The sequence below is a fragment of the Botryllus schlosseri genome, chromosome 9, assembly GCF_051294905.1.
Source record: "Botryllus schlosseri isolate E-star chromosome 9, Bs_hap1, whole genome shotgun sequence".
NCBI classification, from domain to species: Eukaryota; Metazoa; Chordata; class Ascidiacea; order Stolidobranchia; family Styelidae; genus Botryllus; species Botryllus schlosseri.
The window spans coordinates 8,592,763-8,605,999 of record NC_137244.1 but is presented as its reverse complement, the minus strand read 5'-3'; the positions used below and the strand labels follow the sequence as shown (position 1 = coordinate 8,605,999).

The window sequence follows — 13,237 nt, the reverse complement described above, 5'->3', positions numbered from 1 at the left end:
AAAATGAAAATAAACGCCTAATTTATCCGATTGAGTCTAACTGTATTCGCAATTACGGGAGAAAGTCTTTTCGCGTTTGCGCTCGCATAAAAATCGTCGACGGTGAAATGTAGGCACAAAATGATTGTTGCATATTATCGGAGACCTTCGATATCGATGTGCCAGACGCCGAATAGTCGTGTCCTTGCAAACTGAGCCTAGCGGGCGGTATACAGTAGACCCGCAATATACTCAAGTAATAATATTATTGACCTAGTTTATTTATAAACTTTGAAAATTTTACCCGATTGGCGCGGCTAGTGGACCGCGCACTCGTTCGTCAATTGCATGTGCCCTTTTAGCCAAAAAGGTTGGCCATTCCTGGTCTATATAGATTATTAATCTACCCCATAGGTTAGTTATCCATAGTAATCTAGAGTCTGTCAGCCGTCAGTAACATCCGATGACGCAACGAAGACATAGGTGCCGCCGTGCCGGCTTGTGAGTCATAATGAATACTTGTCAATTGTTGATAACATCATTGTTGCACTGGAACTCACTTTACTCTATGCCATTGCTGTGCACAGCATTAAAATTCAGGCCTGCTGTTCAATAATGATAAATCAGCAGATGTGGTTGTTGCATATATAATAGCATCTTATGAAATACGTCGGAGCCGGAGCTACTCCTCAAATAACGGGCTCCAGCTCTGGCTCCGGCTCCGGCTGAATTTTATGTAGAGCTCCGGCTCCGGCTCCAGCTCCGGTGAAAATGCACGGCTCCGGGGCTCCGGCTCCGGGCTCCGGCTCCGGCTCCAAAGCCCTGGGCTCATACTACATTTTTTACGACAGTATTTACAAAAGTATGGCATAACTATGCAACTTTTGAAAAGATTTTTTTGAAATCGGCCATGTACGAGTTATGTTACATCCTCTACAAGTGAAATTACGGGAATACTCGTGAATACGAGTAATTAACATGGTAAGAATACACGTCATAAGATGATTACAAACGATATGATGCGTATAGTGAAACAGTATATAATTTTCCTTTTACGTCAAACACAAAGGCGTTTCGAACATAGTTTGCATCGCGGCAAATGTTCGCTGATTTTATAATTAAGCTCGATTTCATTTACCAATCAACGTTCGCAAAGCCTTTGGAGAAAATAAGGAATGAGATCCAATTGTAAGGTATAAATAAAATCACATTGTCAAATTTCGCCTTGTTCAAGAATAATCCTAAGCACGGGAACGTGGCTTACGGCACTTATGGGGAAAGTATTTTAATTGGAAGGAAGGGAACGGATCTTTGCGCGTCTAATCGTGAGAAGATAAGGTGTTTGGTATATTTTTTAAAATTGAATAAATAACTATGGCATTTAGATGCTCTTCACGGTCCAGCTGAAATAGCTTCACGGCCCACAGGTGGGTCGCGGCCAACCGGGCGGAAAGCACTTCAATCCGACTTCCTCATTAGCTTTTCGTTAAGTATCTATTGCTTCCTCCAGCCCCGGACGCCAAAGGATACGGTTAGTTATATTTCAGCAGCATATATCAAAGTTTCGCTCGAGTAGGCCTGTCCTCTTGCAATCTTCGAAAAGTGGAATAGGTGATACCGCACCTTCTTCCGAGATTATCGCATCTGTAAATACATCACACTAGGATTACGTTTTAAGGCCGATGACCAGCTACAATCTTGTAAATTCGAGGTTTAAGTTGAGTAAATAATGATCTTTCACGAAAAAGTTATAGAATGTGATAGAGCCCATCTCAGCGTCCAGAGAATGCTGGGACATCGCATCTCGTGTACGTGTATTACGGCAGTGGTTCTCATCCGAAGTCCGCGAAGCATTTTCAGGCGGTCCGCGAAACCCCCAAATTTGCAAAATAGTTGATAACCTAATTTGTACGTTTTTAAATTAGAGAAATCAAGTGACAGTGTCCCTTCATAACTGCAAAAACTTAGTAACTCACATAAACAGAATGGCCGTCTGAGATGATATATTATACTGTGCAAACTCATTTTAATATCCCAATTGCCAATAGCCTACTGATGCAAACATATTGTTGTTTAGAGATGTTTTTTGGGGGGTTTGGAAATAATTTGTTTGCAAAAATCCATTTTCTCCTCTGATATGCATGACCGATATTCCAGAACAGCTGCTTTTAGAAAAAATGACTGCTGGACGTTTCCTGTTCACTAGAAATCTGTATTTCTATTTTGATGTATGTTACGATCATACCCAAAGGTGTTGTCGGAAGCGTTGCGCGTTATTATTACATTCGCCACCACCTATATCTTTGTGGAAATGGATTTTTGGCACTCGTTCATAACAAATCGACGGCGCGGATTTTTAAGACACGATCGCGTATTTCAAAAACTTTAGCTACATAATTCGCTTTTAAATCATAAAAGTCATTCAAATTTCCCCATAAATAGTAGGCTATGGTGTTATTTTCAAAATAGGCATTTTGTTGTTGTTTAACACTAGCCATGCACTGATATTCGCACAAGACAGATGACGGTTGCACGATAATCTAGCTAAATTTGAACTAAAACTTTGGGGTCAGCGGGGGTCCGTGACGGTTCAAAAGTGGTTCACGAAGACAGAAAGGTTGAGAACCACTCATTGACTCATTTGGCACAACTGCATAGCAAGGCAAAGAAATACGAGTGTTTTGTGTCTGATACTTGACTAAAAAGGTGTGCGACGGGTTTTCCGTTTTCCTTCTTCAAACTACCTATCCGAGTGCTTATTGCACTATTCGTTTTTTTTCACTTCAATTAGGTCTTAGTATTCGCTACCTCTACTGATACGGCATTACAATTGTACTTGACTATTATGAATTACTATTTTTATCACCTATCCCAGAGCATAAGGGATAGTCAGTATCTACAAAAATGCCGTTCCTAACGACACGCCGGTCCAAAATTTTATCATCTACGCTAGCAATGGTGAGAGCTGATATTCATTTTCGCCTACACCATCGCGATGCTTTGACGACGGAGATGCGATAGGACCGTAAGGTCATCTTGTCTGCAACTCCGATTCTTCTCCTCCATGTTATCCGTGCATGCTGAGCCTCGGATACCATTTTTGGAGTCTTTGGTTTGACCCGGCAGGCGAACCCATGACCTGTGGTCGCCCTACGATTGGAGGGCCGTGGGCGAGACTTTCCGGGGACCCCCTATAAGTATGTAATAGCAGCTACTGGGTGGGGTCCGCCAACGGCCCCCTTTCGCATATGTTATTAGTGCGCCGTATGGAAACTGAAGTACGCATTGTGTGTATGACACAATAACACGCCTTTGCAGCTGGCTTAAATGTGGAATTGCTCTAGCTCCTGAGCCTTCTGAGCCCTTTCCAAATTATAGAAGTGATTCAGTTAACTATACGTCATATCTTTTTGCTGAAGATGTATGGCATGTAGCGTGAAATAATAAAATAGCGATACAACTGCTGCAGGCTAAGTAGACCACAGTAATCCGGAAAGCTATTGGCTGACATTAGTAATAAGCAAGCACACCACGTCATGGTTTGAGCCAGGCTCTGATGGATTAGACCATATATATTATTCAGGGGTTCTCAACCCGCGGCCCGCAGACGATTAATTTGCGGCCCGCGACATCTTTCATTATGAATGCAACTGATACTGGCACGGTGTTGTCATGGAAGATCGATGTGTCATAATTGTCGAAGAGCAGTTGTCGTAACGAAGCGTAGAAGCTTAAAATGATACCACGATCGTTTCTTCTGGAGTTATACATATCGCTTGATTTTGCAGAAAACGTTGCTATCTAGGTGTCACGCCAAGCAATCCATATTTCGAGGCATTGTTAAAATTGTCGACGACGTTACAGACGGATTGTTCAAAATTGCTTGGCATATCGCTAACACCAAGATTCTGCTAGAGAAGGTGTGACTTCTATAAAACTGTAACGTACTGTGCGAATATTTGCTGTTTCGGGAACTTAGCAGCAAGGCCAACATCACCTGACAAATTTCGAAGCTACAGTTGTCTGATTCAACCGTCACCAGAAGAGTAACAGCAATGTCAGTCGATCTTTTATCGCATGTTATGAAACACCTTGCCACGTAGACTACATTAGCCTATCATAGGACTAATCCATCGACTTCACACACATTGTATGTAGCTATAATTATCCAGGTACGTTTTTCCAGACTGGACAGTGGACCCTGGACATATTTCCAGAGGAAATGCTGACGGGTTAAACGTGGGGGCAGGACCAGTGAAAAACATCAACTTGACAAAGCTAACTTATGTAACTATTGGTGCAGGGCTCCAGCCATGGAAGGAAAGAAGAAAGGTTGATTGGTTTGCTCAGAAATGTCTTCGAACGCCCCACTTCTTCTCATATCAATGAGAGTTCAAAGTGATAATGGCCTCTGTAACGAAAATGTTACCGTAATTTTATACTTGCTCGTTCACGCATTGAAACATAAAAGTTTGGTGCTCTGGTGGAAGGGTTTGAAGGTGCATATACCGACTTGGCGACGAATGCAATGCACGATCCATGAAGGGATTTAGTTGCGCCGCTGGAAGATCGATATTCTCACAAAAATACAGCAAATGCAAACTTACGAACGCTGTCCTTCAATGCTTTCGAATGCGAAAAAATATACTAAATGTCCGTATAAGACTGGTAAATAGCCTTCAGTATCCTAAATTTAATAGCAGCCAACAAACACATGGTGATGATGTTCTGCGGCCCGCAGCGTCTTTTGCTATCAAAATGCGGCCCGTTATACGAGGGAAGTTGAGAACCCCGGAATAGCATGTCTGCAAGGATAGACTACATCAAAACTAGGTACTTCTACGCATCCAGAGACTTGATGATTATCGGGATAGGGAACTTTTCTAACAATGCAGAGATTTGATGATTGACCCATCTGTGCGGAGTCATCTTCCTGATTGATTCACGGATTTCCACGTTTATTCGCTCTAATCCGTGGTGATCCGTAAGTATAGGCAATCCTTGGTTACCTTTACTTAAGCGATAGTCAGCTACGGCAATGCAATAGCCCCTTCGCGAAAGTCGAGGGTGTATTTACATCATGACAAAAGAAAATGATCGACAGTATCCGACACAAAACAGAAATCACATCAACGAAAATCAGTACCCTCACTTTTTAATAAATGCACTTTCAGCGGGCAATGACATCAACGAAGCCGAAAAATATTATTTTCATGGCTGTGCGATAGTCGCATTAAATGATGACCTATTAGAAGACATCCATCAAATACATTAAAGAAACACGTTGCTAATAAGAATAACACTGAAATAAACTAGCCTATTCTGACTGATATTGAAATGCGTTTGCTGAAAAAAAAACATTATGCGGGTTGAGGGGTAGACTATACTAAAATAATGGGCGTAGTAAGCTCGCGTTTTGGGGATTTAATTTTGAGCCATGCTCTTCCAAAACTTGTACGATCCAAGCCACGAAAGTGTACAATTTGGTGTATATTCCAGGTAGATTAACTTGTCCACAGCCTATACTCCATGATGCCACGCCGTTTATATAGAAATTGCCATATTCCCCACGACAGAAAAGAGGTCCACCTGAGTCCCCGAAACACATCCCTGTCCGCTTGGCCGGGTAACCTGAAGTTTATAGAAATCGAGGATTTTATGATGAACTGGATGTTATCACGAAAACGATTAGATAATGATTATAATTATCCATAAATAGTAAACAATACGATGAAATTTAAGTTTGATTTTTTAAAGCCAATGATATGATATCGGGGGGTTCGCGCAGAGAATGACAAGAGCGTTAAAAGAAAGAACAAGATCATTCATTCATTCATTCATTGATACTCGTAATACCAGTAAGGATAGTTTGATGTTATATTGATCGACCGCATACTTGATCAAATGATCATCCTATTTCATCGCACTGCGTATTGTCTATCGCCTTGTACGCTGTATGAATTGAGCAGATGAAAATAATAGAATGTAATGTAGAATAATTATTATGATTATGTTCTATGCTCAACACAGTGTAAGCAGCGGCGGCATAATGGAGTAGATCAGGGATGGGCCGCATTCAACATTAGAATCTAGTTGCAGGCCGCACTATATAAAATTGGTATACAAAGCCAAAATTCAATATTGTCTTTTGATTATATAGTGGCCAGCGAAATGGAAATAATATATATGTATTTCTATATTTAAAAAACATTATTTTCATGATAATGTACATGTACACGCGTCAGAAACATTGACGAAACTTTATAAGCTTGTTGTCCTCATTGTCAAAATTAGGGATGAAAGTCCGGTGTACCGATTCTTAGGACTGGATGTAAATTTGAGTATGTGAGTAGCGATCTGTTCATAGACTTGCTGATTATAATTTTGGTTTAACTCTAGGACATACAGTGCTGACAGAATAATAACCACGTTACCTTTAAATACGATTCTACAATATATAAATATTAAAATTTATATACTTCGACACATACAAAGAACAAATCTATCCAACGCTCTCGCGAAGCGGTTTTTCCAAGTAGGCTACAGCACCAAAAGCTATAAATTTGTTCGTGTAGCCAATCAAAAATCACATTCGTGGTCCGCATTAAGTGATTTAAGTTTCGCTTTCTGTGATGTTTCACAATTGAAACCTTCCAAAGTGCATGGGTCTCGAGATCGGACTGATGCGCCACCAATGAAATAGAAAAAATACTATGGTAAGAATATGATTAATCAATATCATGTTGAAATATATTAAGAAAAAGTTTAATCAGGTACTCAAGTATCAATAGTTTTACAAAGTCTCTTGTGGCTTTCGAGGGCCGCACAAAACAGTGTTGCGGGTGGCATGCGGCCGTAATTTACCCACGCCTGGACTAGATGCTATCGGTTAATTGCCAGGACAGAATGAGCGTCGCTCTATGTCTATGTGATACAAACAATGCAAATGAGAGAAAATAAGATTAGAATGGCAATGATAGCAAATATCACACTCTCAACCACCACATTTCGACATTCCCAGTATTTTCTGATCACGTAAAGTTTGCACCTGCGCAAACTCCAGTTTCAAATATTCTGTCTGTCCGGGTACGATATGAGCTGCAGTGCTTTGCATCAAGAATTGGCGCTTTAGTGTAATGCAGATAGAGAGTTTCTCTGCCGTCGTCATTAAGATCACCCCAACCAGCCACATAACATGTATCACCCTCTTGTACGTCCTGAAAAAGAATCAAAAAGAACTATATCGGTTCCTTTGCGAGAATTTGACAGAACAAACGGCGCATATCGCTAACAGTTGAAAACCAATGCTAATATAATAGCGTTGATATCTCTGTTCCATAAACAGTCATAATATTCACTTACACGCTACTGAGGACCTCGTACGCTGGATCAAATAGCAATATACTCCGGTGCTTTTGTAGCTGGTTAAGATTTTGATAAGCAAAGTATTTGCTCGATAATATAGGAAACATAGAATAGTCACAAATCTGGTGTATATGCAGTCGTTACCTAAATCGATATAATACGAGAAGGCATGTTCTGGTTTCGTGTGTCATGGGTGTATATTCGCACCCGTATATCAGCGGTGGTACACGGTTGGAAATAAACACGCTTTTCGTAAGAGTGCAGGTATGTATGAGGGCTTTAATGCCCGGTGAAAAGTATAGGCAGCTAATCCTCCAGCGCATGGAGAATTGTAATTATGCTGCTTTGAAAATTAGTTTTAGTAACTCTTATACGTTCGCTAGAGCTACGGGAAAGGCTGCAGTTGCATCGCTGCGATCGCATGTATCGTAGGTGAATTTTCGATCAGTAATGTACATAGCAATGTTAATAAATCCATATATTGCGAATCACTTCCGAAATATTAAACTAAATCAAAGGGTACACACACAACCATTTTCTTACTTGCGTGGGAAGACAGATAGGCTGGATCGTTGCGGAAAAGGCCACTTCTTGATTCAATTTCAGAAGAACGATATCGTTGATAGGTATATGTACATCGTAGCGTGAACTACCTCTAGAGAGGAAGTGATTCACCCAGTGATAGCTGAAATATAACAATGGCATTTACTGAATTGCCTCTTTCCGCTTCTAAATCTTGCTTGTAGTCTGCAACATTGTTACACCATTATACGATTGAAGCTACTTCAGAATAGCGGTGTCGGATTACTAGATCCTCGGTTAATGTTAGGGGCCAGCAACCTTCACTATAGGATAGAACCGGAAAGGATTTTGAAATTGTACTTGAGATGAGGTTTGTTTTCATGAGTGGACTTATGCAGCTGCTAAAGGTGAATTTCATACCGGTAAACAAGAGGAGTTTTGGGTTAATGTTAAATGCAACATTGCTATCCACGGATACCCATATCCATGGTCTGGTTATTCTGGTTCCCGCACCGATTTCGTCGGCTTATCTGCGGGTGAGAGTGGGCTCTAGCTTGTCTGCGTTGCTCACAATTAAATCCAGTGCATGAAATAGGCATGACGTTGAATCCAACATTCGCCTTGCGCATCAGTGGATAGGTATCTAAACGTCCTCTAGATCAGTATTCCCCCACCTTTTTTGGAGTGGTGCACAATTCAAAGATGTTGCTCTGACTATGTACCCATGTCAGGTCAAGCTAGATAAAATGCGTGTGTCAAATAAAAGAGAGCCAACAGTTATTTCATCTGTCTGTCAAATCATAAGATATCGGTGTTCATACTATATGCTTAATACTGTTATATGTGCACCGGATAAAATAAGTTTCTCACTTTTATTAAATATTGGTCCACTGCAGAGACTGATTACTGAAACTAGGTCGAAAAAATCACGAGATTCACCTACAGGATATAAACCATTGATTTTGAGTGCATTGTTTCTCATGCACCCCTGTGTAGGACACCTTTTTGTGTTGCTCTACTCCATCCAGATTTTCATGCACCCTGGGGTGCAATGTGCATGCCGGTTGAAGAGCACTAATCTAGATCTAACATGGTTCCAACAGACTTATCAAATGAATAACTCTGAAGTATTTCCCTAAATTCGTTTCATTTTAAACACCCTAATCTTGTACACGTTCATTGGAGGAATATTTAGTCACCTCTTTGTCGAATGGGGTAAGGTATGTAAATGGGGTAAGGAACCATGCAGTGACATACGAGAAATGTTGTTCGACGTTTGATGATAAACATGTTTTTTGTCATCCATTTCGGTCGAGCATTATAAGTTTTTGTGCCGGCCCCATGCCTATTTCGCATTTAGAAAACGGCGTGCTCTACATCGAACCCTTCGCAATATACTTTTCGCTGCTAGGGGCGTAGCCAGAAAAAAATGTTAGGGAGGGGGGGTGCGTAAACGACCCCCCTTTAACGATAAATAAAATGATGGCCTTGGGTCCTTATTGGATGATTAACACAACATCTGGGGCGATCGTTGTACAATGTACAACGGCTGTTCAAATACAACTTATTTTTCTGGATTCCAGTCGTTCAGTTATCAAATTGTCAGGTTACCCTAAAAAACGCTGCACACCAAATTTGGTTCAATTCTAACAAGTATAGGGCTCCGCAGATCCAATTAAATTTTTTAATTTAAACAGGAACATAAAAAAAAAATTTTTTTTAAATTTTTCTGTAAACCCCATAAAATTGTTCAGCGAAGACAGCTCAACAATTTCATGGGGTTGACAGAAAATTTTTTTTTTTTTAATTCTCCCATTTAAAGTAAAAATTTTAATTGGATCTGCGGAGCCCTATACTTGTTAGAATTGAACCAAATTTGGTGTGCAGCGTTTTTTAGGGTAACCTGACAATGACTGAATGGCTGGAATCCAGAACAAAAAGTTATTTTTGAACAGCCCTATGTAGGGTTGGGACTTCGGGATTAAATTTCAAATCCCGGGATCGGGATTTCCCGGGATTTTGGCTCTTCAATCCCGGGATTTCCCGGGATTACCAAAGTAGCAATATGCACATACAAGCTACACAAACAACATTTATTACTTGTAATATTGACGCAAAAAGATGCTCCCGTGAATACGAATGAAACCCAGCGATAGAAAGCCACCCCGATAATGAGCGTTTAAATTAATGTACCGCCTGTTACGTGTAGGAGTTGATTTGTCCAACGTGATCGAAAAACGTCCGTTACATTGCCATTAGCTCTTCTTCTACACACTTGCGGATTTTTTGCTGTGCCCGATCACGAAGTCGCGAACCCGTTTGTGACATCTTGGCAAGTCATAGCCGTCAGCCTTGAAGGCTCGACGAATTCGCTCACTTTGGAACAATTTGTTTAAGTGCTAGCTCGTTCAGTGCTATACCATGCAGTGGTTCCCAACCTTTTTCGACTCATCGCCCCCTTATCAAGCTCGACACAAATTTTCGCGCCCATCCCCTACCGTTCCATATTTACGGATTCGAAGAAGAGGACATGTAAACGGGAAAACTTATTCACCTAAAGAATTGAGTGAATAAAAAGGTAATTTTTCGAGGAGGTGCTCTAAAAACACGTTTCCGCCGTTAAGTTGACCATTTGTGAGTCAAATTTGGCGTCGTATGCAGAATAAGCCATGTCCAGGTGCATTTTTGTGGCCGTGTTGATTAAAGATATCTCACTGAACATCCTAACATTTTCATCCCCAAATCACCCCCTTGTTTTTCAAAATCGCCCTCTGTGGGGCGATATCGCCCACGTTGGGAACCGCTGTGCTAGACCCTGAAACTTTCAAAACAAAAGGTTTTGCCACACATGTGATTTTTTCTTCACACTGACATCTTCGAAATTCGCTATTATCCCGACCTTTATTTCACCTCCACAACACCGTCTTTGCAACGCCCCAATACTGCGTTACACTGCTACGATCCGTAGACTACGACGGAAGTGATTGTGCAGTTCATTGCTATGCCATAGTTGGTTATAATTTTACATAATTGTGAATTGTTTTAGACAATCAGTTCGTAACGCTGCTTTTAAGATCGACCGTTTCGCTGACATTAGGTGATGAAGAGTGAGTGTGAATTTCGGGCCAAGTCACGCGGAGCGTATCTATTTTTTGAATAAATGGAAGAGTTTGATCAATAATATTGGTGCGTGTATATGAGCAAGTGGTATCCATTCTTCTTGATTACTTGAAGCACGGTTATTTAATAACCTCTGGTGTCGATTGACGCTATACTTTAAAACTTTTTGACGGGAGGTGGCGATATTTTCCTGTACCCCAGTTGCATTTATGTCGGAGAGTCTGATTGCAGGGAGAGGATCAACAACCGCCAGGCATTTAAGCACCCAAAAATCTATATCGAAGGCTTCGGAATACATGCGTCGGTTTTATGGCCATCAATCATTTTAGGAGCCCACTTTGCGGAGTCGCGTGTAGCCTACTCTATATGTCTTCGTGTGTCACGGAACGGAAATTGCCGGAACTAACCCCATACTGAACTGACAATCCTAGACTCAATCAACTCAACGACCTTAGGCTACTCTATAGATCGGCGGCTCTCGACCTTTTTGGACATGCGCCCCCTTGGCGATGGTCAAAAAAATAGTGCCCCCTGACCCCTCCTCCACTTATCGACATGTCAAAAAGAGCACATCATCTAATGCAGAGGTAGGCAACCTTTTTGCTTATCTCGACCGCATTTCGACTACTTATGTAGCCTAAGGCTGCATTCCAGGGCATAGCCGTAATGAACTAACTGGATACAAATTACCTATATCAATCTGTCCATATTCAGTCCCGGTGAACTCCGGAGTATTCTAATTTTAACAACGGCCTACTGTACGCACCGAATCACGAGTGGCAACGTTATGAAGAGTTTATGGGGTTGCATATTGTCGGGCGGTGCACGAATATTTTTCAGATTCACGAATGATGCCGTAATTAATAGTAGCAGTATTACATATTACTATCAAATATTTATCCTTTCTCGGCCAATGTGATTAGATTCACCGTTAGAGTTTATTGAGGTAGTGCTTTCGAAAATTTAGGGCAAGTTATAAATGAAAATGCATCTTCGACTGGGCCAATTTTTATTAGTCACTTCGTTGCATGTTGTTATTTCTTGACCCCCCATCAGGATTGTCGATTGTATCGGTAGTGGAAATATATTGAAATCGTCCAAATGTACCATAAACAAATTTCTTTTGTGAGGATCACACGATTCCGATTCCGGCTAAGATTGAGAAGGGCGCCACTATATTAAAATCGAAAAATGAAGTAATGTTGAATTGCGCGGAGCGCGAAGAAAAGTTCAAGATTAATTAAAATCGCTCAAAAATATGGGAGTGAATTCGTAATTTCAATTTGCATGTTGACGGCCACCAACACATACTAATTGAATTGGGTGTCGAAGGCCGTACGAATTCCCTTCTACGGCCGCAGGTTGCCCATCCCTGATTTACTAGTATACATATGGTATGTCTTACGAAAAGTTTGAATCCGCATTCCAGTTGTTGAGTATTTAACATTTCTGACAAATTTCCCTAAACTTGTTTGAAAATAGCGAAAAAACACTGAGCAGGACATCAATTTATTTCAAGGTAGGTTGCACTAAGATTAATCCTAATGCTGGTAGTGACTACAGAGAGCACGGCGTCGTTCTGTACTGACATGCTAAATTTGATTAGTTTTGGAATTGAATTAAATTGTGTTGATATAGGGTAGCTTAATTGAGGGCGAAACCGGGCAACCTTTATTGCATCTAAGTCTGTCTTAGGCAGTGCAGTTCGCCAGCTATTAACAACAGCTACACAGCGCACCGAACATTAGGCTACTGTCAAAGCTATGACGTAATGAATGACTGACACGTGGGAATTGCTCTAAATCTTTAAAGAACATCAAAAATTTGCTCAAAAATGGGGGAATAAGCCTATACACCGTTGATCGCGACTGCTAGAGTTTGAATTTGGCGAGCTTCATTGAGTACGAAAAAAGTTTCGTCTTCAACAATGGTCTTCTCAGAATGGTTGTGAAACACATGTTTAGTCAGAATCCATACAGACTTTGTCAATTTCTCGCGTCCCCCTGAGAGCCTCCCGCGCCCCAGGTGGAGAACCACTGTTATATATAGTGAATCTAATCGCACTGTTGTATTCCCATAATTGAGAATGCAGCTAAATTGAACTCCGGGTATTTGCGGAAGAATTTATTTCTTCGGGATACCGTTATTAAAATTAAGACATGTATAGACAGTGAACACTAAATCGCGCGAAGCGCGAAGAAATTTTTTAGGTTGCATTCATCTGCCCCAAAAATACTGTAATATTTAATGA

At 40.9% G+C, this 13,237-nt stretch overlaps 1 protein-coding gene across 1 annotated transcript in view; it reads right to left on the bottom strand.

Annotated features, from left to right (window-relative positions):
- Positions 1 to 5,027: 5,027 nt before the first annotated feature.
- Positions 5,028 to 13,237, bottom strand: part of LOC145447120 (uncharacterized) — a 32,241-nt gene continuing 24,031 nt past the window's right edge. The window contains exons 13-15 of the mRNA XM_080325538.1: positions 7,888 to 8,029; positions 7,028 to 7,196; positions 5,028 to 5,610 (exon numbers count right to left, since the gene is read on the bottom strand). Of these exons, the coding sequence (XP_080181664.1) occupies positions 5,366 to 5,610; positions 7,028 to 7,196; positions 7,888 to 8,029 (556 nt within the window). The 3' untranslated portion in view covers positions 5,028 to 5,365. The remainder of the gene's footprint in view (positions 5,611 to 7,027; positions 7,197 to 7,887; positions 8,030 to 13,237) is intronic.